The 21,380-nt window shown below is 39.4% G+C and overlaps 1 protein-coding gene across 1 annotated transcript in view; it reads left to right on the top strand.

Moving 5' to 3' along the window:
- The window catches only part of slco3a1 (solute carrier organic anion transporter family, member 3A1), a 58,319-nt gene extending 38,323 nt beyond the window's left edge, over positions 1–19,996 (top strand). Inside the window, exons 3-10 of the mRNA XM_034233622.1 lie at positions 13,561–13,659; positions 13,747–14,019; positions 14,542–14,706; positions 14,797–14,995; positions 16,729–16,906; positions 17,496–17,668; positions 17,778–17,842; positions 18,210–19,996. Of these exons, the coding sequence (XP_034089513.1) occupies positions 13,561–13,659; positions 13,747–14,019; positions 14,542–14,706; positions 14,797–14,995; positions 16,729–16,906; positions 17,496–17,668; positions 17,778–17,842; positions 18,210–18,562 (1,505 nt within the window). The 3' untranslated portion in view covers positions 18,563–19,996. The remainder of the gene's footprint in view (positions 1–13,560; positions 13,660–13,746; positions 14,020–14,541; positions 14,707–14,796; positions 14,996–16,728; positions 16,907–17,495; positions 17,669–17,777; positions 17,843–18,209) is intronic.
- Positions 19,997–21,380: the final 1,384 nt, after the last annotated feature.

Here is a 21,380-nt window from a genome sequence, read left to right as displayed (position 1 = left end):
AAAACAAACCTACACTATTTCCACAAGCTTCTCAAGCAACTAAACAAGCATTACATTAGTTAAAAGTGAATCATTTAAAATATCATTTTAGGCCCGTTAAAAACGCAGCTACGGCCCTGCATTAAACTGCGGAGCGGTGTTCACACAGACCGCGGCTCACAGAGCTGCAGAGAGGGAGCGAGCTGTCCCAGCGCCTATGGGTCAGCTACCCCTGGGAGCATTTCCCCTTCCACTAGTTTTGTTTTTACTAAGGACGAGAGCTTGAAACTAAATATTAATAAAACGCTGCCGTTTGAATCGATAGCGTTTAACAGATGGGCGCTGTTTGGGGCGTTACGTTACAAAATACTACGCAGACAGCGTTAGCTGGGAGATCGATCACTTTGCTAAACTATGCGGTAGCCTACTATTAAATCCACGTAAACTACACATCACAGCAATGAGGCCAGATCAATGAAACCAGGATACATCCTTTACCGTAAAAACTGGATCTAAACACAGCTGCCTGTGTGCGTTTGATAAATACTTTCTGATGATATGCTACTTATTAGCTAGGCTACATGGCCCTAACGTGTTATACAAGCATTTGTACCAGTGCTTTTCGCAAGTAGACTCTTGCAGGCCAGAGTATAGGAGTGATTCAACAACAACAAAAATACATATCTGAGAAGAGATCAGGACGAACAGAAAGAGGAAAAGGAAAAGAGAGTTCACTGAAGAGACCAGGAGGGTCAGAGCGGGAGGAAGAGGAGGAGATGAAGACATTAGTGAAGAAGAAGAAATATATGTGAGGAATAAAGATGAAGTATCAGAAAGAGGGCCAGAGGCAGGGATCAGGAGGCAGATGAAACTCCAGCTGGACCACATGGTATGTTCTTATTCTCCTTGCATATTCCATTACAGCAGCACAATCTAGCAGCTCTTAGTATTGACAAATATTGATTGAAATGTGTTGCTGCACAGGTCACCTGTAGCTCTCTGAAGAGATGGGTGATGTCATTTGTGTACTTAATTATAACTAAGTACTTACAGTATGCAGAATTAAAGTATTCTCTGAATCGTGTGCCTTTTGGGTCTTTATATCTTTGAAAAATGAAACCAAAATGTTTGGTCATAACATCTGGTAGTGGACTACTTACATTTTTCCACCTCAGGCACAAAATATAAATAATTACTAGGAATTTCCTTGAAAACATTTAACAGGGTTGACGTTTTTGACAAAAAGTAGGCATGAGACCTTGTTTAGCTAAGATATGGCACCACATGGAAATCAAGGACATTACAAAATTGTAATATTTTGCAAAACTATTGTTTATTTTTGTAATAAACAATTATTTACTATTATTAATTCATATAACAGAGTTGAAATGTTGAGCTTGTCAATCTTAATCTGAAAATACAAAAACTGAAATATAGGTAAGAGAAGAAACTGACACTTTTGTGATGTAATTCCCTCAATGCAGATCACACATGGACTGATCCATTATTTTAATAGGAGGGTAAATGGTATGGCGTGACAGGGTTGAAACAAACTGAGGGACGTGTGTCAATATTGCAATTTCATAGATAATTCAAGTATTTTTTCAGAATTTATTTTTGATCAGTTAAAGTTAACAAGCATATGATTATATTGGCAGCAACATTTTGGAATAATTGGCCATTTTGATTTGTTTAATATTAAATTAATATGTAATAATGCTTAGTGAGCACATGCAAATATGTCTGTCTAATACTAAGACAACACATTTTTTGTAATGCAAAACAACCTGTTCCATTAATTAATTGCTTTAAAATACATTTTGTAGTTTCCTTTCATTTAAAATGATTGAAGTAAGCTTTTCAAAGGGCACCCGATTGTTTGTCTGAACACCTTGTTTCTCTTGTGCATTAAGAACACTTGTGTTAGGGCATGAATTAACAATAAATAGGTTATATACAGTGTAAAATACCACGTACTGTCCGCCCTCCCATGCCACCCTGGCATGACCTCTTGCCCCCCCTTTGCCACCCCATGTAAAATGTTCTAGAACCGCCACTGGTTCCAACCCTTTTCTACTGGTCTCTAAACAAATTAGAGAGGCAAAAAACAATAGAGCCCAGCTTTGTTATTGAATTACATCTGACATGCTCCCCTGAGAGTATAATTCACAGGATACTAAAAGGCTCTGGTGAACTACAGCATGAACAAATTAGTTTGTTTTGTGCTTCTCATAACAGGACCGCTGGAAGCAAAAAGGGATTTCAAGGCCGTTTAGGAAAGCGGTGTATCACAAAGATTACACACGGCTGTGGAACTGTATTGTCTTTCATGGAAATGTAATGTGTCTGACTTCGAATTTTTGTTTCTCTGCTGCTCTTGTGACAAACATGAAATACTTCTCTCTACAGTTAGTATAGTCACAGTTCTTATGTGCATGACCTGAGATCAAAGGTCAATTATTTGAATTGATCTGATAAGTAGTAAGGATAACAGCAACACTAAGGTAGATGGGTTTTACATGTCTATAATAACTTATCCAGGGTTGTCAGTGTGTGCCCAGATCCTTTTGTAGTCAAATCTGCTCATTTTATCCTATCATAAAATGGAATATTCTCTGCTCTGCTCTTTTTCCTGCACAGAAGACCTCAAAGGAAAAGTTTTACAGTTATGGAAATAATTGTATTAATTCTCTTTTTTGCTGATACTAGATTGATACCTCTCTCAGCAAGAAAGCACATCAATTAAGTCCCAAAACTATTCCATTAAGCCACACTGGAGAATACATAGTTATCTAATACCTCATTCACACCAACGGTGTTTCAGGGCCGGTTCGAAGCTGGAGCTTGAAAAGCACCGGGTTTTCCTCTTCACACCGCAGCGGAGCAGCCTCTTAGCTCCGGAATCCGGTTCGTTTCAAGCACCAAAAAATTGTCCGGCCAGAGCAAAAGCACCACATACATCACGCTTACGTCGAGGCGGGGGCAGAGACAGATCAACTCCTGAACAACAACAAAAAGCCCGCGTTTTATCCAGTTTGTACAACGATGGAGAAACTTAACAAGAGTTTCAGTGTTTCTGCCATAGACTGTATATATAAAGGTTTTTGCTCATGGTGAAGAAAGTGTCTGCGTGTTAAGGTGGAACCTGAGCATTCACGTTGATCACCTCTCATTATAACTCATTATACATCTATAAAACTATAAATATTCAACTTTACTTCACGTGTTCATTTGAGAACAGCTGTTACATACATGGGTGAAGGTTGCAGTTCATTTAAATGAAAGATACAACGTTACTCCACACTCATGGTTCAGTCCACCTTAAGAAATAAGACCGACCTCGGAAGCAGTTGTGTTTTTAAAAAACCTTTATTGACACGAGTACACTTTTTTTATAAGAATATAACTAAACCACAGAAATGACTCCGGAAAAGCTGCAGATAGAGCCATAAGAAATGAATGCAACCGATTTCATCCGCGCGGTTTGGCTTTATGAAGCAGGCACGCAAACGGTTACGTCATGACGCAAACGATGACGCAATGACGCATTACCAGTCGGACTCTGGGCGGTGTGAAAAGAGCCAGAGCTAAACCGAAGAACTGGTTCTGAACCTGAAAAGCTCTAGCACGGAGCTTGAACCGGAGTTGCGTTGGTGTGAATGAGGTATAACACGTTTCCCCGTAGCAGCTCCCAAAGAGGTAAACAGAAGGTTTTTTTATTTGGAGCACCTCACAATAAGTAGATTACTCTGGTTCTTAGAGAAAAAAGCTGAAGAACTGAAGCAACGTTGGACTTTGCTTATGTTATGACTACAAGTTCAGGCTCATGCCAGTTTAATCCTATTGTGGGAGACTCAACTTGCTGCATGCTTTTTCTCTGCTTGCTTTGACCTTAAGAAGAAAACGAAATATCCTAATCTTTCATGTGAAGATTATCACCAACTTCTAAATAGTGTTGACCCTGTTTCTCGTGCAGAAGCTGCAGATTAATAAGAAGGCATGGTCCCTCATAGATTAGTGATCTCTTCCACATGTGAGGCTCTCGCTATGGCACCATGTTATCATCAAGGAGACAGCGCTCTAAAAGCAACAAGGGGTAGGCACGGATCTCCGGGGAAACATTTATTCTCTCTGTGATCGTGGACTTGTGGTCTAACTGAACCGTCATTTCCTGCAAGGTGATTTCACTAACTGAATTTCCTCTTTGAGGTTTCCTGTGGTGAAAGCAATTGTGATGTTGTTGCTATGGGAAAACAACATTTAGTTTCTAAGGAAACACTCAAAACAGAGAGTGCACATGCCTCGTTTGCAGCACCACAGGCAAACTAGCAAGTCACATAGCGACTGCAGCCCTCCATTGTGAAAGTGCTGTTCAACGGCTCAGTTCCGTTAGCATCTGGAAACTCTGATGAAATACTAAAGCTTGGTCCTGTGTGTGAATCCCTCTTCCTGTCTGTATATAGAGACGGTTAAATGCTCTTCTTTGTGATTTATTGTTTCAAACTTTGATTTCAGTCTTACATCCACCCTGTCAGCAGAGGAAATTAGACTTTTTTCATTTTATGAAGGCACAGAAGTTTTCAGAAGCAAGAGGTAAAAGCCTGTCATGCTCTGGCGCCTCATGGACACACATCTACTGTATATCTTTGTTCATTTCCGTGCTGGTCTGACTGTCAACCGCAAAGATCTTTCGGCTCTGTGCTTATGAAAAAAAAAAACAGTAGATTGCCACCCCAACATGAAAGCCCCCTTTTTCTTTTGTTTTACTTTGCCTTGCCTACATGAGGCTGTTTATACCATCTTGTAGGTAGGGAGCCACACCTAACAAGTCTGTGAGCCATTTCCTTTATGTGAAGAATAAACTATCACGTGAATGAGCTTACAATTATGTGAATGTGTTGACTCCCTTCCTTCTTTATGTGGGTGGTCAACATAGGAAGCAGACCGTGCATTCACTCTCAGCACCAGCAGAGACGTACAGAGCTTAGTCACAGTTTCCACGCTTGTTCATTAAGTGGCTGCTCCTGGCATCCGAACAGCATCTTACTGGAGGCTGCGTTCTGATAGCAGCAAACTGCAGGCCAACCTGCAGCCAGTAAAAAGGTGGGGGGGAGGTTTAATGCTGCAGGGTTGGAGGAGGAAGTACAGCTGCAGAGATGACATTATTTTGTCTTGATGGTTTTTGTAGTTATCATCGCAAACTTAGAGCATGATCTGGTTGGTCCATGTGTGCCAGATACAGTCCAAGTATACAGTCTAAGAATACATCAGATCACAGGATATAACGTCATGGAGAAATGTGTCTCCCAAATGCAGCTTTGAGTCGTCATTATCGGCCTGCTGTCTGAGTCACAGCGCCGGCTCTCACTCCGCTGACAGTGCGCTAATGAGGATTTGGGATATAGCTCCACATTTTTACTTCAAGCTGCCCGTCAGAGCAGATTGGGACCAAACAACTGGTTTCTGTTGTCAGGTGTCGTCCTCACAGTGTGTCTCTTTGTTCATTGCGTTTCCCTGAGAAGGATGGGCCATGTGATTTATAAAGAGTACACTTGCCTCTGCTGCACTTGCTGTGTGGTTTTTAACTGGCTGATTTGATCTGTCATGACAGCCAAAATGTTTCACTGTTTGCTGTCTTGCTTCACACTCTTACTCCTGGAAAGGCCACATGAAAGTAAAGCTGAAATGAAGCTAAAATTGAGAATATTCTCTGGGTCTCTCAATTATTATATTTATATCATTTTAAATGCAATATCTTGCTGGATTGTAGCTTGGACAAAGAAAAACATTTAAAGACGTTTTGCATAAATTAGGGCGTGGTCACCTTGAGTGACAGGTCTTTGCAGTGAGTGCTGCTTCTAGCTTTCTGTCTCTGCAAATATATATTTTAGAAACCTGAAGGCATTTTAAGATGTGTATGCAAGTATTATCCCACAACTCAATACCTTAGATTATTATTGAAAGTTTTGCTGAATAGTTTCATGTTAACTTACCTTAAAGGTGGGGTAGGTAAGTTTGAGAAACCGGCTCAAGATACACTTTTTGTTATATTCCATGGAATGCTCTTAACATCCCGATAGCAATGAATATCTTAAGTGCCTTGACAAAAAAAACATTAAAAAATGTCATCTGTGGAAGCCGTAGTACTACAAAAAGCACGACCAATCATTTTAGCCGGCCCGGCTAAAGTAACTGGATGGCCTACCTGCCTGCCTATGGAATGCCATTTAAGCCAAAATTAAATTAAAAAATACATAAATAATTAAATAAATACATATAGGCCTATATATAAATATGCCTATGAAATAAATTCTGAAATAAATAAATGAGGCAATAAATATGTATACATGTACATTTAAATACACATTTATTTATTTCATGGGACTTTTATTTCATAATGACACATTTATTTATTTCAGGGGACTTGTATTTCATAATGACACATTTATTTATTTCAGGTGACTTGTATTTCATAATGCCACATTTCCATTCCTTATATGCAAATGAACGGGGTGTGGTTAGCTCACATATCCAGAGACCCAGACCAAAGCAACAGCACCACACTGACTACTCGAGAAGAGGAAGAAAATGGAGAAGGACTACTGAATAAAAATAAGGCAAACTACTAAATGAAAATAAGGCGGGGCAGACAACATGGAAGACGTCGGTGGGCTCCAAGATGCTATGCTATCCTTAGCAGATCAAATTGATCAACACGGTTTACCAACAGACACTATTTTGGCCCATATTGAAGACTTTATCGAAGTACTCGGGCGGATAAGCGCTCTTCGAGATATCGACACGGATGACGAAGTTGTAAATACTTTGACACTGATTGAGCACCGTGTTCGTGTGGAAGATGTCCAAGAAGTTGGTTCAAGCACAGGTGCAGGACGCCCGCCTCTGGATATTCCAGGCGATATGCTCGCTACCTATGTGTTGTCCGGTCTATCAACCCGAGAAATCGCGGATCTGTTTGGTGTGTCATCCCGCACAATTCAGAGGAGATCGGTCGAAATAAAATAATAATAAATAAAACAAAACAACAATCTATGATCTTTCCTGACCTAATGTTAGATAATTTTTAAGTTTCACTAAAGGTAAACAGTGCCTTTCTGGTACAGTAGCTCTTTCTCCCTCTCCTTTTGTTCCCAAAATACCAACCACACTCCATTCCATCTCTGCCTCTAAAACGTTATCCTTTAGTTGTTCTCTTTCAGCTTTATAGATGTCACAATCTAACAAGATATGTTCTACATCTTCTTTTACTCCACAGTTCCCACACTTGTCCCTGTTACTTTTCCCCATGACATGCAGCGTACCATTCAATGCTGTGGGATTTATTCTGAGTCTAGCTATCATCATTTCCTCCCTTCTGTTTGTTTCTTTATAAATATTGGTCTGCTGGCATACCAGCAGACCAGCATTTATCTATCACCAGCTTATGTTAGTATTAAATATACAATGTATTCTGGTAACTATCAAAATAAAGACATTGTATAGTGTTCATAACAGTATTTTTATTTAATAAATTATACTTAAAGGTGGGGTAGGTAAGTTTCAGAAACCGGCTCGAGTGCACTAAAATTTGAAAGTACACAGCCGAAAATAATCCGCCCCTTCCTTCAGACTTCCTTACAGAGCACCTCCTCCAACACACATGAACGCGCACATGACGTCAGCAGACTGGTGAAAGTGGCCGCCTGTTGCTGGCGAGTCATTGAAGTACTGCTGCAATGTACGCCCAATGACGGCACGCCCAATGAGGGCACGAGATACATTTGTGCGTGCACGAGATGGAAGGCTGACAGACAGGGCGGCAATCCAATCCGTTTAGCCGGGCCGGCTAAACGGATTGGTTGTACTTTTTACAGTATTACGGCTTCCACAGATGACATTTTTTTATGGATTTTTTGTCAAAGCACTTAAGATATTCATTGCTATCGGGATGTTAAGAGCATTCCATGGAATATAACAAAGTGTATCTCGAGCCGGTTTCTCAAACTTACCTACCCCACCTTTAATACAATAATATTACAAAAAAAACCTACATCTAAATAAATGTATCATCTAAAATAGATGCATTTGATTTAAAAATAACAAATATAATTCAAAATGTAAACAGCAACAAAGAAATTCTAAACATTTTTTTTCTTTTTCTTGTTAATATCCATTATCTTCTCTGTTATGTATCTTCCGGTCTTTGCAAATCTGGCCAGCATTTCTTTGTCCTCCACGTCTTTCTCGTACAGCCACTGCTTGAAGCAAACTGAAAATAAGAAACAACAATGTTTTAACGAATCGTATTAAATTATGTGATGATATAACTGCAAAAAGAATAGCTGAAACTTTAACAAAATAAATAACTCAGTTACCTCTAATCATTAACCCATGTTTGTATCATTGAGTTAACTCTGTGTGTTGCTGCTAGCATACATAATATATACCTGACGTGGAAACGTTACTCGTGGATGGGGCTACAGAGCTACTAGAAAGACAGTCGAACCCGGTGCATTCCTCCGTCTGAATGTGGTGCACTTTTGCTAAATGTTTAGACAAATTGCTCGTGTTACCGCCCTTACATGCTAAACTCTTATTGCACTTTTGGCAACGAGCATTTTCCACCTCAAGACCAAGCCCCCAGGAAGTGCGCCGGACTCTGAGGAAAATATGCGTTGTGTCCAAACGGCGGTACTACAATTTCCTTATCAGTCTGTGACGTCGACCGGCCCAGAAATACTTTTTCCCATAGACTAACATGGGGAAAGAGACGTCTGTAAATCGGTGGATAATTTTTTTGAAACTAAATAAACTACCCAGTATGAACTATTTTATAGCCCTTATTAGAAACATTCGGTCCTTAAAGTTGTAAAATGCACTAAAAGCCAAATCTAGATTTATTTTCTCTCTCCATTCTTTCTAGTGAGCCGAAAGTGGGTGCTCGGGGGGCGGGGCTTAAGGGGCGCATGCTCTGTGAGCGCACAAACGGGTTCGTCTGCTCTGACGGGTAATCTGACGTTTCGCTCTCTCAAAAGTTGGGCCAGTTTGACTTAATGCGCCAATGAGCAGCTCTCATAGGAAAGAACGAGACCCCTCCTCCTCCGACGCTGTATCCAGTTCTTATTAAACATCCATGCTCAAGACGGGTAACATATAACTACCCTCGGGGCGCTTAGTTCTCTCCGCCATGTGTGTGTGTGTGTTTGTATGCGCACGCGTGTGGGCGTGTGTGTTGCATGCATGTAGCAGGTTGTGTGTGTAAACTGCCCCACCCCCTCGCACACCGACCGGGGAGAGAGAGAGATCTCGTCTGGATTGGAAAGATTGAAAATAAATCATAGATGCATTTTGTAGTCTTATTGCATATTAGAAATGGAGTTGGCGATAGTAAGACTGCGATATAATGTTTATGTAGATATAATACATATGACATCTATTTTTTAAATGTCTCCAGTACCGATAAAAAGATCGATAACGTTGGACCTTAACGGTACCACGGCCTTTAATAATTCAGCTCCGGGGCCCATTTAATACCAGGGCTCGGTACCCATCCCTAGTTTTAATTATTACATCATCAATATTACATTTCAAATAACCAAGTACTTGGTGTCTCACAAAGCGCAAGTGGCTAATGCTGCTAAGAACATACCTGGTGATGGTGATGATGGTGGCTCTTCGCTGCAGGATCTGGTCGATGTCCTCCTAGCAGAAGCGAGTGCCTTGACGTTCTCGTCCATGATGGCGGCGTAGGCTCCTTTCCTCAGCAGGTCCTCGATCTCCTTCTTGGAGAACTGCTGGACCGGCTAAAGGCGACGCAGAGAGACATTTACACAAGTGGATTTAGAAAACTCTTTTTGAAAATAAACTAAGCGTACTGCAACAGCGACTGACCCAAAAATGACTTGGCATCTAGAAATATGACAGATTTTCTTTTTCTCACCCCGTTGTTGTTGCCACTCATGCTCTGCAGGACGGCACGGTCCAGCCCGAGCTTCAGACTAGCTTTATCCAGCATTTCCCTCTCATAGTTTCTAGTGATCAGACGGTACACCTTCACCGCCTTAGGCTGGCCAAAACGATGACACCGAGCTTGAGCCTGAAATAAAAAATGAAAAGAGGGGTCAAAAGAGCATCATGTGCAGCTGCTGTTCAACGTTTTTAAGCATTAAATGGGAAAATATACACTTAAAGAACCGAGGGAATAAACGGAAAGACTGTTGTTGTTGTTGTAGCCCTATTGAACTATCTTTAGGACAGACAGAGCAGATATATATATCGTACCTGCAGGTCATTTTGAGGGTAACTTCCAGTCAGTCGAATATCACACAGGTGTCCGCAGCAGTGAGGTTCACAAGTTCTTGATCAGGTGTTTGATGTGGGCTGGCATGATCCTTTCTGCAGCGATAAATAAAGAAAACAAAGAAAACATTTTTAATAATAGTAATGATGGTAACAACAATAATATTAGTATAACTATTTATATAGCACTTATACAATAATTGCAAAGTGATTCTCACAACAAAAATAAAGAACAAAACAATATCAACAATAAAAAAACTAATTATTATAGGAATGTTAAGAGACAAAGAAATGCTAAACATTCTGAGAGGCCAACTACAAAAGGTAGACTCAATGGCTCTTGATGACATCAATGAGCAGTCCCAAAACATGCTGCTGTATCAAAATAAATAGGTCCAGATTTCTTCTATTTAGTGTTGGATGATTTGTTGTATTGATTGCTGATGGATGTTAAGATATGTTTTACAATTATGACAAAAAGATTATTGTAATTGGAATCAAAAAGTTTACAAATCGTAGTTTTAATAAAATGACTAGCAATATAGGATTTATTCATTAGCGGTAAAGCATTAAGTTGCTAAATTAACGTACACTGAACTGTAAAACTTACCACTATTTAGGAAAGGACCTGATCAGGAGGGTTGACTAGTAGGACAGCAAAGAGGTGGTGTCATGTACAACCATTGGTAGATGTTACACCTGAAAGAAAGATAAGGAAATAAGAGAAGACAGGAGGACAAGCTTTAACCTGAGCCTGTTTTTTCAGTCTTTACAATGCACAGTTGGAAATTACATTCCAAAAGCTAAATTCAAACTCCATACCATAAATTACTGGGTACCAAAGTGCTTTACCTGATAGAACATGTTCCACACGGAGCAGCAACCATCCGGCTGGGCCGTATGCTGCATATCATCTCCTCCCTCTCCACTGTTTCCAGTAGATCTCTACTGCCTCTGTCCAATAAAACAGAAATGCCCCAAAACAATAATATTTAAAAAGTTAAAAACAATAACTTGCTTTTGGCATTCAAATGTATTAGAATCTCACCTTTTTCCTGGATGTCAGGAAGACGTTCCCTTCAAGTCCGCAACCAGTCATAGGAGTTCAAATGCAAAGCCTGAACGATGACAAGAGGGAGACTTACATTTTACAAGATAAGTAATACCGGAGCAGTGTTTAGGACATGCAGAGAACAGATCAAATCCCCTGACAGGCTCACACACTTTGGTGATGTCCTCATCTGATAATGATGTTTCATTTTTAGCAGCAAAGTAACATTACTCAAGGTATATGTTGGACCCAACTCATGTACAGTATGTTTTGCATCTCCTCAACAATGGTCTGTATAGTTGAGTAGAAACAAACTGTCTAACGTTAGCTAACTTCATGTCCAACACAAAACTTCTAACGTGCATTACATTGACGATTTTAAACACAACTTAACTATCTCAACTTGTAAAATAACGTTAATTTAACATACCCTTAAATAACTACATCACGTTTTTCAGGGGCAACACAAACTGCAGAAAACGTTAGCTGCTAACTGTTGTTAGCTAAGACAGCTAGCTCGTAACAATAGCCTCCTAGCAAACTTAAGGTTACGTTAACATTAACTTAACGTTGTAAGAAAGCAAAACGAACCTTCGAGAAATATTTTACTCTCAGACTGGGTGTAATTGTGTAGCGTTGCTTACCTCCAGAAGGACTTTTAGCTGTTTCCCAGTAGAGACTAGAGAGAGCTGCCAGAGCGGTTGCTCTCAGAAGAGCAGCATTGGGCGGACCAGATAAGACCAGATAAGACCAGAGAAGAACCAGTTAAGCACCAGAAAAGCACAAGAATGGTTCTTGAACCGGTTTGGTTTATTGGCAGTTTGCAAACCACTTAAGAGTACTGGAGTGTGGTGCTGTTGCTTTGGTCTGGATCTGTGAGCTAACCACGCCCCGTTCATTTGCATATAAGGAATGGAAATGTGGCATTATAAAATACAAGTCCCCTGAAATAAATAAATGTGTCATTATAAAATACAAATCTCTTGAAATAAATAAATGTGTCATTATGAAATAAAAGTCTCTTGAAATAAATAAATGTGTCATTATGAAATAAAAGTCCCATGAAATAAATAAATGTGTATTTAAATGTACATGTATACATATTTATTGCCTCATTTATTTATTTCAGAATGTATTTCATAGGCATATTTATATATATATATATATATATATAATTATTTATGTATTTATTTAATGTTGGCTTAAATGGCATTCCATACCTGTCAGCCTTCCATCTGTGCACAAACTTATCTCGTGCTATTGGTCATGTGCGCGTTCTTGTGTGTTGGAGGAGGGACTCTGTAAGGAAGTCGCAGATTTTTTCCGGTTGTGTATTTTCAAATTCTAGCGCACTCGAGCTGGTTTCTCCAAAATTACCTACCCCACCTTTAAGCAACGTAAAATGTGCAGACCGGGAGCAACAGATGTAGATTAGCCGGCTAGCATCACAGAACAGCACTGCTGAGCATGTTAGCTTAGCTTGGTAGCCTCAGCTAGCTCTGGAACTTCCAGCTCGGTGGCAGCAGCTCCGACTCTTTGCCCTTATTTGGAGCAGGCGGGAGTTAGACTCTGACGTCACTGTAGAGCCGTTAGTGGCCGACACCGCCTACTTTAGGCTTCTCTGCAACTCTGCAGAATCCTATGGGTGACGTCCATGGATGTATAATGTGACGTCACGGACACTACGTCCATTTATACAATCTATGTCTGGTCTCAATTCAAAGTAAAATGTTAACTTTTTATTTGTACCTTTTCATCATTCCTAAATTCTCTTGTCACTTCATGCCACCATTTTGTTTTTAAAATAAAATAAAACGTTATTGTCCCTTCAGAGCAGAACATTGTTCTCACCAATAAACGCAATATACATCAATACTGTAATAAAACGATAAACACAAGCGTTACAGTTAATCTGCAATATATGTTCAAAGGTTGGAATAACTAATCGACTAATCTCCCAACATTTATTGCCATTGAGAACATAAGAGCTTCTTATACAGTATGTACCAGAGGTGTTTTATTGCTTACCCAGAAGGCAATAATTGTATAACAAAGATCATATTGTGACTTTGGCTTGGTACCCACAGTTAAATATACACAGCTGTTCTAATAAAACTTGCCTCCTTGTTTTTGGGCTTGCTTTTTATCACTAAAAACATATTTCTGAAAGCGCGGGGTGAGTAAAATGAAACCAAACAACTCAGTTAACTAGAATATTTGTTTCTATGCAGGAATCCTCTTCTCTACCCTCGTGTTCGGGCCTGCCTGTGGCTTCATCCTTGGCTCCGTCTGCACTAAGTTCTACGTGGATGCTATCTTCATTGACACTGGTGAGTTCAATATTTCTCCAGTGTTTAATTATTTCACCGTCACCTCTCTCTCTGTGATGTATTGACCTCCGCTGGGCCTCTCCACAGATAAGCTGGGCATCACTCCAGAAGACCCGCGGTGGATCGGGGCCTGGTGGGCCGGCTTCCTCCTGTGTGGTGCCTTACTCTTCATCTCGGCTCTCTTCATGTTTGGTTTCCCCAAGTCACTGCCGATCAAGGAGAGAGAGGAGGGGGCAGAGAGTGAGCAGGTGATGCTGCCTCCCTCTCTGAGTGCAGACTATGAGACTCCAAAGCCCAGCAATGGTGTTGTACGCAACCATGAGCCTGCCAACAGCCCCACCTGCTGTCAGCAGCTCAGGGGTGAGTGTGCCGCATCCAGAGAGGCACTGCAGTGTTGAGATGCAAGAAAAATACAATCTATTTTTAAAATGCATGACATCTATTGATTTATTTTCTATATTTTTTTATTGGTCAAATTGAAATAACACTAAACAGTTTGTAATGGTTGAAATTGGTCAGAAATGGATAAGACTTAGACCGTCTTTATTGAGTAAATTATTAGTACTGTGCTGGAAATGTTGCTTGAGTAAAACTACTATCATCAAAATTAGCTTTAGACATCAAGTTAAACTAGTTATTATCCATACTGTCCACACAAAAAAAACTCCTGTATTTTATCCATTGAGTATCCACAAAGTAATTGGTTTACTTTTTTATTATTATATATACTATATTATATCTATTATATATTCATTTTATGTTGTAAACGCATTCAATCAGATGAGATCAAAGGAGGACAAAACAGGCAATAAGAGATTCCTGTGTGTCCATTTGACCAATTCAGATATTAATGATCATCTTTCCTTATTTCTTTAATAATAGTGATCCCTAAGGTGACCAAGCACCTCCTGTCCAACCCGGTGTTCACCTGCATCATCCTGGCGGCCTGTATGGAGATCGCGGTCGTGGCTGGCTTTGCAGCGTTTCTGGGGAAATATCTGGAGCAGCAGTTCAACCTCACCACCACCTCAGCGAACCAGCTGTTAGGTCTGTATTCACAGCAAACAAGCACAAGCACACACACTATACACAGTGTATCAGTATGATAAACAGGGTTTGTTCAACTTGATGTTAAAGGTATGACAGCGATTCCATGTGCGTGCCTCGGGATCTTCATGGGCGGTCTGCTGGTGAAGAAGCTGAACCTCTCGGCCCTGGGAGCCATCCGCATGGCCATGCTGGTCAACCTGATCTCCACCGCCTGCTACGTCTGCATCCTGTTCCTCGGCTGCGACACCGGCCCCGTCGCAGGAGTGACCGTCCCATACGGCAACGAGTAAGAGAGCAGCTTTGTATTAAAGGTTGAATACAGGATGAGGAGTTATGAGATGAGGAAAGTGGAAATAATTGAATATTATTTTTAAAAGTCCGACTTACCTATACTAAACTACTAATACTAGACTTTCTCCCAATACTTTTTCCCTTAAAATGTACTGTATTATCTTACTATTTCAGGACTCTTAAAAAGCCAGCTGCTGTTTTTTGTATTTCTTGTAATTTACTGCTTTACTTGCTTGATAAGAAATCTCAAAATATATTCAAAAACAATTGGGGAAAAGTAATTAAACCAATTACATCTTTTGTTCCAAGGGGATTAAACGCCAAATAAAGTATGGAACCACTGGTTTAGATGAGTATTCGTCTGATAAAAGGGTTAAAGTGACTTCATGACCCTCAGGCTGTCTTAAATGTATCTGATTTCGAAACGTTTCACTTCCTGGATAACTGGTCTTACAATGCCAATTTTCAAGATAAAGCATGACAATGTAGCTTTTATAACTAAACAGCCACGAGCTAGTTCAGCAGATAAAAAATGATATTGTTTGTAAAATGGGATTAAACAGTAAATCTCCAGGGGTAAATTAAAGTTAGTTAAATTGAAAAAACAACATATTTTTTTAGATTCAGCAGAGAAAGCTATACCATAGATTAAACAATAAACTTTAGATAATGTGTATATTATTGTAAACTCTTTGAAAATTCAGCGAGTTTTTATACCATAGTTTGTACATTTGTGTCGTATCATAAATATCCTATATTCTTATAAATAAACATGAGCCGTAAACAACATTATAGCCCTTAAAGGTAACACTGCTGCCAAGGTTGGAGGACTTTATTGGAGGGTCTAAATGTGCAAATAAAAAAAATCTTACCACTGCCAGTCACAGGGGCGCTGTGGGAATAGTTTTTATTATTAACAACTCTGTCATCTCATGGAGTCTATAAAAAGGTTTTCTATTCAGAAAGTGGCCTTGCGCTCCTGGCTGCACAGACTGAATACAGATGCGACAGACATTGAAAGAGTTTTAGAGCCATTCTTTAAGTAACATTTCATCCACTTTGATAGTGATGGATGTTATTTTACTAAACACATGTAATACCCAATTAGGTACATCTAAATGTTAAGTAGAGATGGGTTGTGAATGTCAGTATAATCAATGTTAACAGTGTGCAGTTTAGTTTTTGTGGGTTGCAGATGTGAATTTTTTATTTCTGTAGATATCTCTGCAACACAACAAATAGACGTCTTTGACATAGCGTCAACACTGCAACCTCTTCACATTCAGTTGAACATTTTTATATTTTGAATGGTTAAACTTTAAATAAATGTATTTCCCATTTGGTTAATTGGAGGTCTTCATTCATGAATAGTATTGATTTTCTTTCAAGGAAGATTTTTGTCCAGGAGTTTAGATCCAATCCAAGATACATTTTTTGTTACAGCTGCCCTGTAAAAACATACATGACTGATGTTGATATTGTAAAAGAAAATGTGTACTAAGTGGATTAATTGCCTTTAATTCTTGTTATTTTCAGTAGTAATTTTTTCGTGTGGTGGTCCTGTAGTAAATCTGACTTTACGGCTTTGCTACTTTTTATATTTGATAGCCTGAGCTTTCTTAGAGCATCTGTGCAGTGCAGTTTCCATGGAGATGTTAAAAGTGAGCCATAGAGTCACTGATAGAGAGTGCTTCTGCTGCTCAGGTTTCCCTCTCTCTCTCTGTCCAGGACGTTGCGGGTGGGTGAGAAACCAGAAGCTCAGTGCATCAGTCAGTGCAACTGCTTCACCTCCTCCATCAGCCCCGTATGCGGCTCCAACGGCGTCACCTACCTGTCCGCCTGCTTTGCCGGCTGCACCAAGACAGGCAGGACAGGCAGCACTCGCATCGGGTCCAGCATCTCCCAGGTCTTTACCCCTCTCTCAGTCTCGTGGCAGCAATTACTAAAATACATGTTCTGATTGTATCACTGGATCACCAATAAATACATTACTAACTTTTCTTAAAGCTTCTTAAAATGCCTTAAAAATATGTTTCTTAATGTCTTTCATTTTTGTAAAGCACTTTGAATTGCCTTGTGTTGAAAGGTGCTATATAAATAAACTTGCCTTGCCTAATCTATTTTAAAAGAAAAAGTCCCAGTATTTCACAGCCCTGTCGTCAGCTATCACATACCAGGCATTTAAGTGTTGCTGTGGTTGTTCTCAGATCAGATGCTGACTGCAGATTAGTGACTTTTATATTCAAATCACATGCAGAAAGAATTTCTCTCAGCTCAGAGGCACTAAATATTACTATCAATTCTGTAGCAGTATTTCTCTTCTCTTTTTTTTTAACCGCAAGTATATCAAGTACAGATCACATGTTTTGATACGGGCGTTCATCCAAATGTGAGAATAGTGTGAGTTACAGCTATAACACATCTTCCATGTAATTTAACCTGTTATTTTTTAAAGTGGGTCCTGGATGAAGCCTCTCGTCTTCTTCTCTCAACAGAACCTGACGGGGTGTGCTTGTGTGTCCTCCGAGAGTGAATTTGCCACAGCGACCCCGGGGAAATGTCCGACGCCGGGCTGCCAGGAAGCGTTCCTCATCTTCCTATGTGTGATCTGCGCCTGCAGCCTGGTCGGAGCCATGGCCCAGACGCCCTCTGTTATTATTCTCATCAGGTATGTATGATTTACATGTACGAGTGTGAGTGTGTGTGAAGTGTTTGTGAATAGGTATGTTCTTGCACAGAATCAATAAGCATAAACAAATGACATTTTTCTCTTGAAGGACTGTGAGCCCTGAGCTGAAATCGTACGCACTGGGACTTTTGTTTCTTCTGTTACGACTCCTCGGTAAGACCTTTTATCAGATCATTGATTTCAGATTCTATGTTTCTATCTCAATACTAACACTTGCGGCATTCACCACAGTAACGCCAATACACGCCTCGATCAACCTGAAAGGCTTTGTTTGTTTTTCCACATGGAGACAAATCAGATCATCCGTACAGCCGTAGAGTTAATTACATCGAAAAACAAACACACATTCAGGACGTGCAGGGAATAAGAAAGTCTGAAACAAATTATCTAGAAGCTACTTACAGATCATAAATGAGGATTTATTTTCTCTTTCTTTGTGTTGAGGAACACATTTTCTCCATATGTTTCTTTTTGGGAACAGAAAGAGTTAGTGGGCTCAGACAGTGTTTCTGTTTTACAGGATTCATTCCTCCTCCTCTGATCTTTGGAGCTGGGATCGACTCGACTTGCCTTTTCTGGAGCTCAGACTGCGGCGATAGAGGAGCTTGCCTGCTGTACGACAACATAGCTTACAGGCATCTGTACGTGAGCCTCGCCATCATCCTCAAGGGCATCGCCTTCCTCCTTTACGCCACCACATGGTATTGCTTGCGCAGGAACTATAAGAAGTACATCAAAAGCAACGAGGGCTACATGTCAGCGACCGAGTTTTACCCCTCTCTCACTGAGGGCCCCAAACTAGTCGACAGGACAAAGTTTATATATAACCTGGAGGACCATGAGGTTTGTGAAAATATGGAGTCAGTTTTATAGTTTGTTGTGCAAGAAAAAGATAATATGGACATTCATATTCTCTCATAGGGATATTCTTTTCTTCTTTTCTTGAAAGGATAACGTTTTTGATAAAAAGGCAATCTATTTAATGGCCCGTTCAGGTCTCAGAAGACGTTGCTCTCCACTGAGCTCCACGTCCTCTGCAAACTTTCAAGGGTCCATTTTAGTCGTTTACATAGCGGCGAGGTGTTGTCCAGTGTTGCCGGTGAATTCCTGTGTTGACTCGGTGGTAGAAAACGACTACAGTACTGTCTGGCTCAGTCCTCTATGATTATTAGTGAGCGGACTTGAAGCTATTACAACTAGTTGCCATATCGTTTTAGGTCTGTCATGACTCCAGTGATCGTGTGAAAAATGACAGTTTCCTTTTCAGTCAGTGCACTGTGTGTTCTGTCTGTCACTCTCTCAAAAATGAGATTGTTATGCTAAAAGTTTGGATGATTCTTCAGTTATTCATATTTAAAAAAAAAGTTGCCAAGTGTTTACAAACTAATAGTTCATGAGTTAATGCATTTTGTTTCAATGCAGAAGAGTTTCTTCTAAAAGAGAACAGAAACACTCAGACTGGGTGGTTATAGTGGCCTATTAGATGTTTTAACTGTCCGAATATTAAGTCTAATAACTTAAAACAAGGTAGTGTTTTCATGTCATCATGCACTGTTCAGTTATATCTTGCTGGATCACAGGCACTGTTTTTGATACTGTTTAGACTCATAGGTGCAATTCATATCTGATACATCCATGTTTATTACTAGCTTTGTGTCAGACTGCAGGTTTGTTTTTCATTACAGCAGTTTGTTCCATATCTATGTTTGTATTTACATTTGCAGACTTTATTCAGCCTAATGCGTCTTAATAAGGATTATTCATATAAGAATGTTAATTATATTTTCTTCTGACTTTCACCTAGTGGAAAAAATAACAAATATCAAGAGTAATATTTCTATGTGTTTGGTAAAAACAGATAAGGAGTAATATATATATATATATATAGGTGTCATTAGGCCCAGGATGTTTTGTTAGGTTGTATTTGAAAGGACAGTATGAATTATATATGATCTGAGATGCGTGTGTCACATTAGATTTGGGACAATTCATAGAAATCGGAAGGTGTATGGTGCATTATTTGGTTATATAAAACAGCCTGTTATAAATGGGATAAAAGTAAGAGAAATGTTTCAGGAGTTTGTGTGCGCCAGGTCAAATAAAGCAAACAACTCATAGAACACACTGAATATATTCCTGGTCATGTATTTGAAGAAGTCTTTAAGGCAACGCGACACACACTGTACGACCTGTTACTTGACTGAGTTCCCCGCATTTACAGTTTTGACTTTGTCCCTTTTCTTACACTTTTTGTATGGCAACATATTGTTTATTTTACTCTGGAAATAAATTATTTTTCAGAAAATGTGACTTTTGCATTCTTTTTCAGAGAATCATTCTTTTTAAAGAGTTGCTCTGACCAGTGTTTGGTTTGATTCTGTTCTACACAACCTACACACTACACACTTACAAACACAATGGATTAATAAAAACAAGATGGGGGGGGGGGGGGAAATCAAAAAGGGACATGGCACAACAAAATTCACAACTCATATTTCCTCAATATCCTACTGAGTGATGACTCAGTAAGATGTGAGGTATTGACCAAAAAATGTATGGACCACATAAGCACACATTACTTTTTATTTGCACAGCAGATTTACAGCCTCTAGTTCAGCTATTATTTTGTATCATTCAGTCACTATTCATCGGGGAGCCATTGACTCTTTTAGAGGCTATCAACTATGTTGCTCAATGTTTTTAATATCTAACTGTACAAATTCTCAACTAAACAAAGATGCCTGTCATCTACATCTGCCACTCATATTTTAATTGTCTTTAAAAAGCTGCAGGATTTTCACAAGCCTCGAAAGTCTACAAGAATGTATTTATATACCGTCGCACCAATTATCTACCAGCAAACATTGCTGGTAGACAAAAGAGAAGGCAGCCTGAAAAGTGAATTTGTAGTGTATAACCGCAAGATCTAAATTAAATAAAAGATAATATATAACTACCCTTAATAATGCACTAACATTTCCAGTGCTTTTTTGACCAACAGTGATTTTAAATCATTTTTTGCAATAACTCATAGATCCTATAATTGGACCGATGTGATCATCTCTCTGGACTTTTCATGGAAAAATTGACCCTTCCTAGGCAAAAATAAAAGTCATGATCTGTGGATCGACAAGCATTTGTTATTGTATTTCTTACAGCCAATACATCACCTATTTAATAACTCATCATTTTGGGAGCATGTTTTCTCCTTTTCTTTTTGATTTATTTAACAGGGACAGTACATTTCAGTTAGCCAAGAGGCTATTCATCATCTGTAGTCCCTGGACAGATTTTGTAAGTCATACTAAATACAATTTCATTTCATTCAGTAAATACAATCACTAAAAACATGGGACATACAGTATTGGAAATGTTAATAAAAAAATGAAAAAAATAATAACGATACAAAATATTAACAGTTATATTTTATTTTCTCTTATGATTGTTTTTGCTTTTTTGCCTATGCACCTGATGTCACGACCTCCATTTATTAACACAAGAATGACATGTAACAAAAAAGTTGACTGCATTTTTGTCCATATGAGTAAATGGCATGAAATAAAAGATAACATTTCTTTGTAGCCAACAACCACACTTCCAAAGTATTTCAAAAGGGTGGGGAGGGGGGGATTGGTTTATTGTGTGTAGCGGTGTTGCTTTTACACAGTGCACATTTTATGTCCTGTGAATT

This window comes from Gymnodraco acuticeps, unplaced genomic scaffold (assembly GCF_902827175.1).
Source record: "Gymnodraco acuticeps unplaced genomic scaffold, fGymAcu1.1, whole genome shotgun sequence".
NCBI lineage: Eukaryota > Metazoa > Chordata > Actinopteri > Perciformes > Bathydraconidae > Gymnodraco > Gymnodraco acuticeps.
This window is presented reverse-complemented; position numbering and strand designations above follow the sequence as displayed.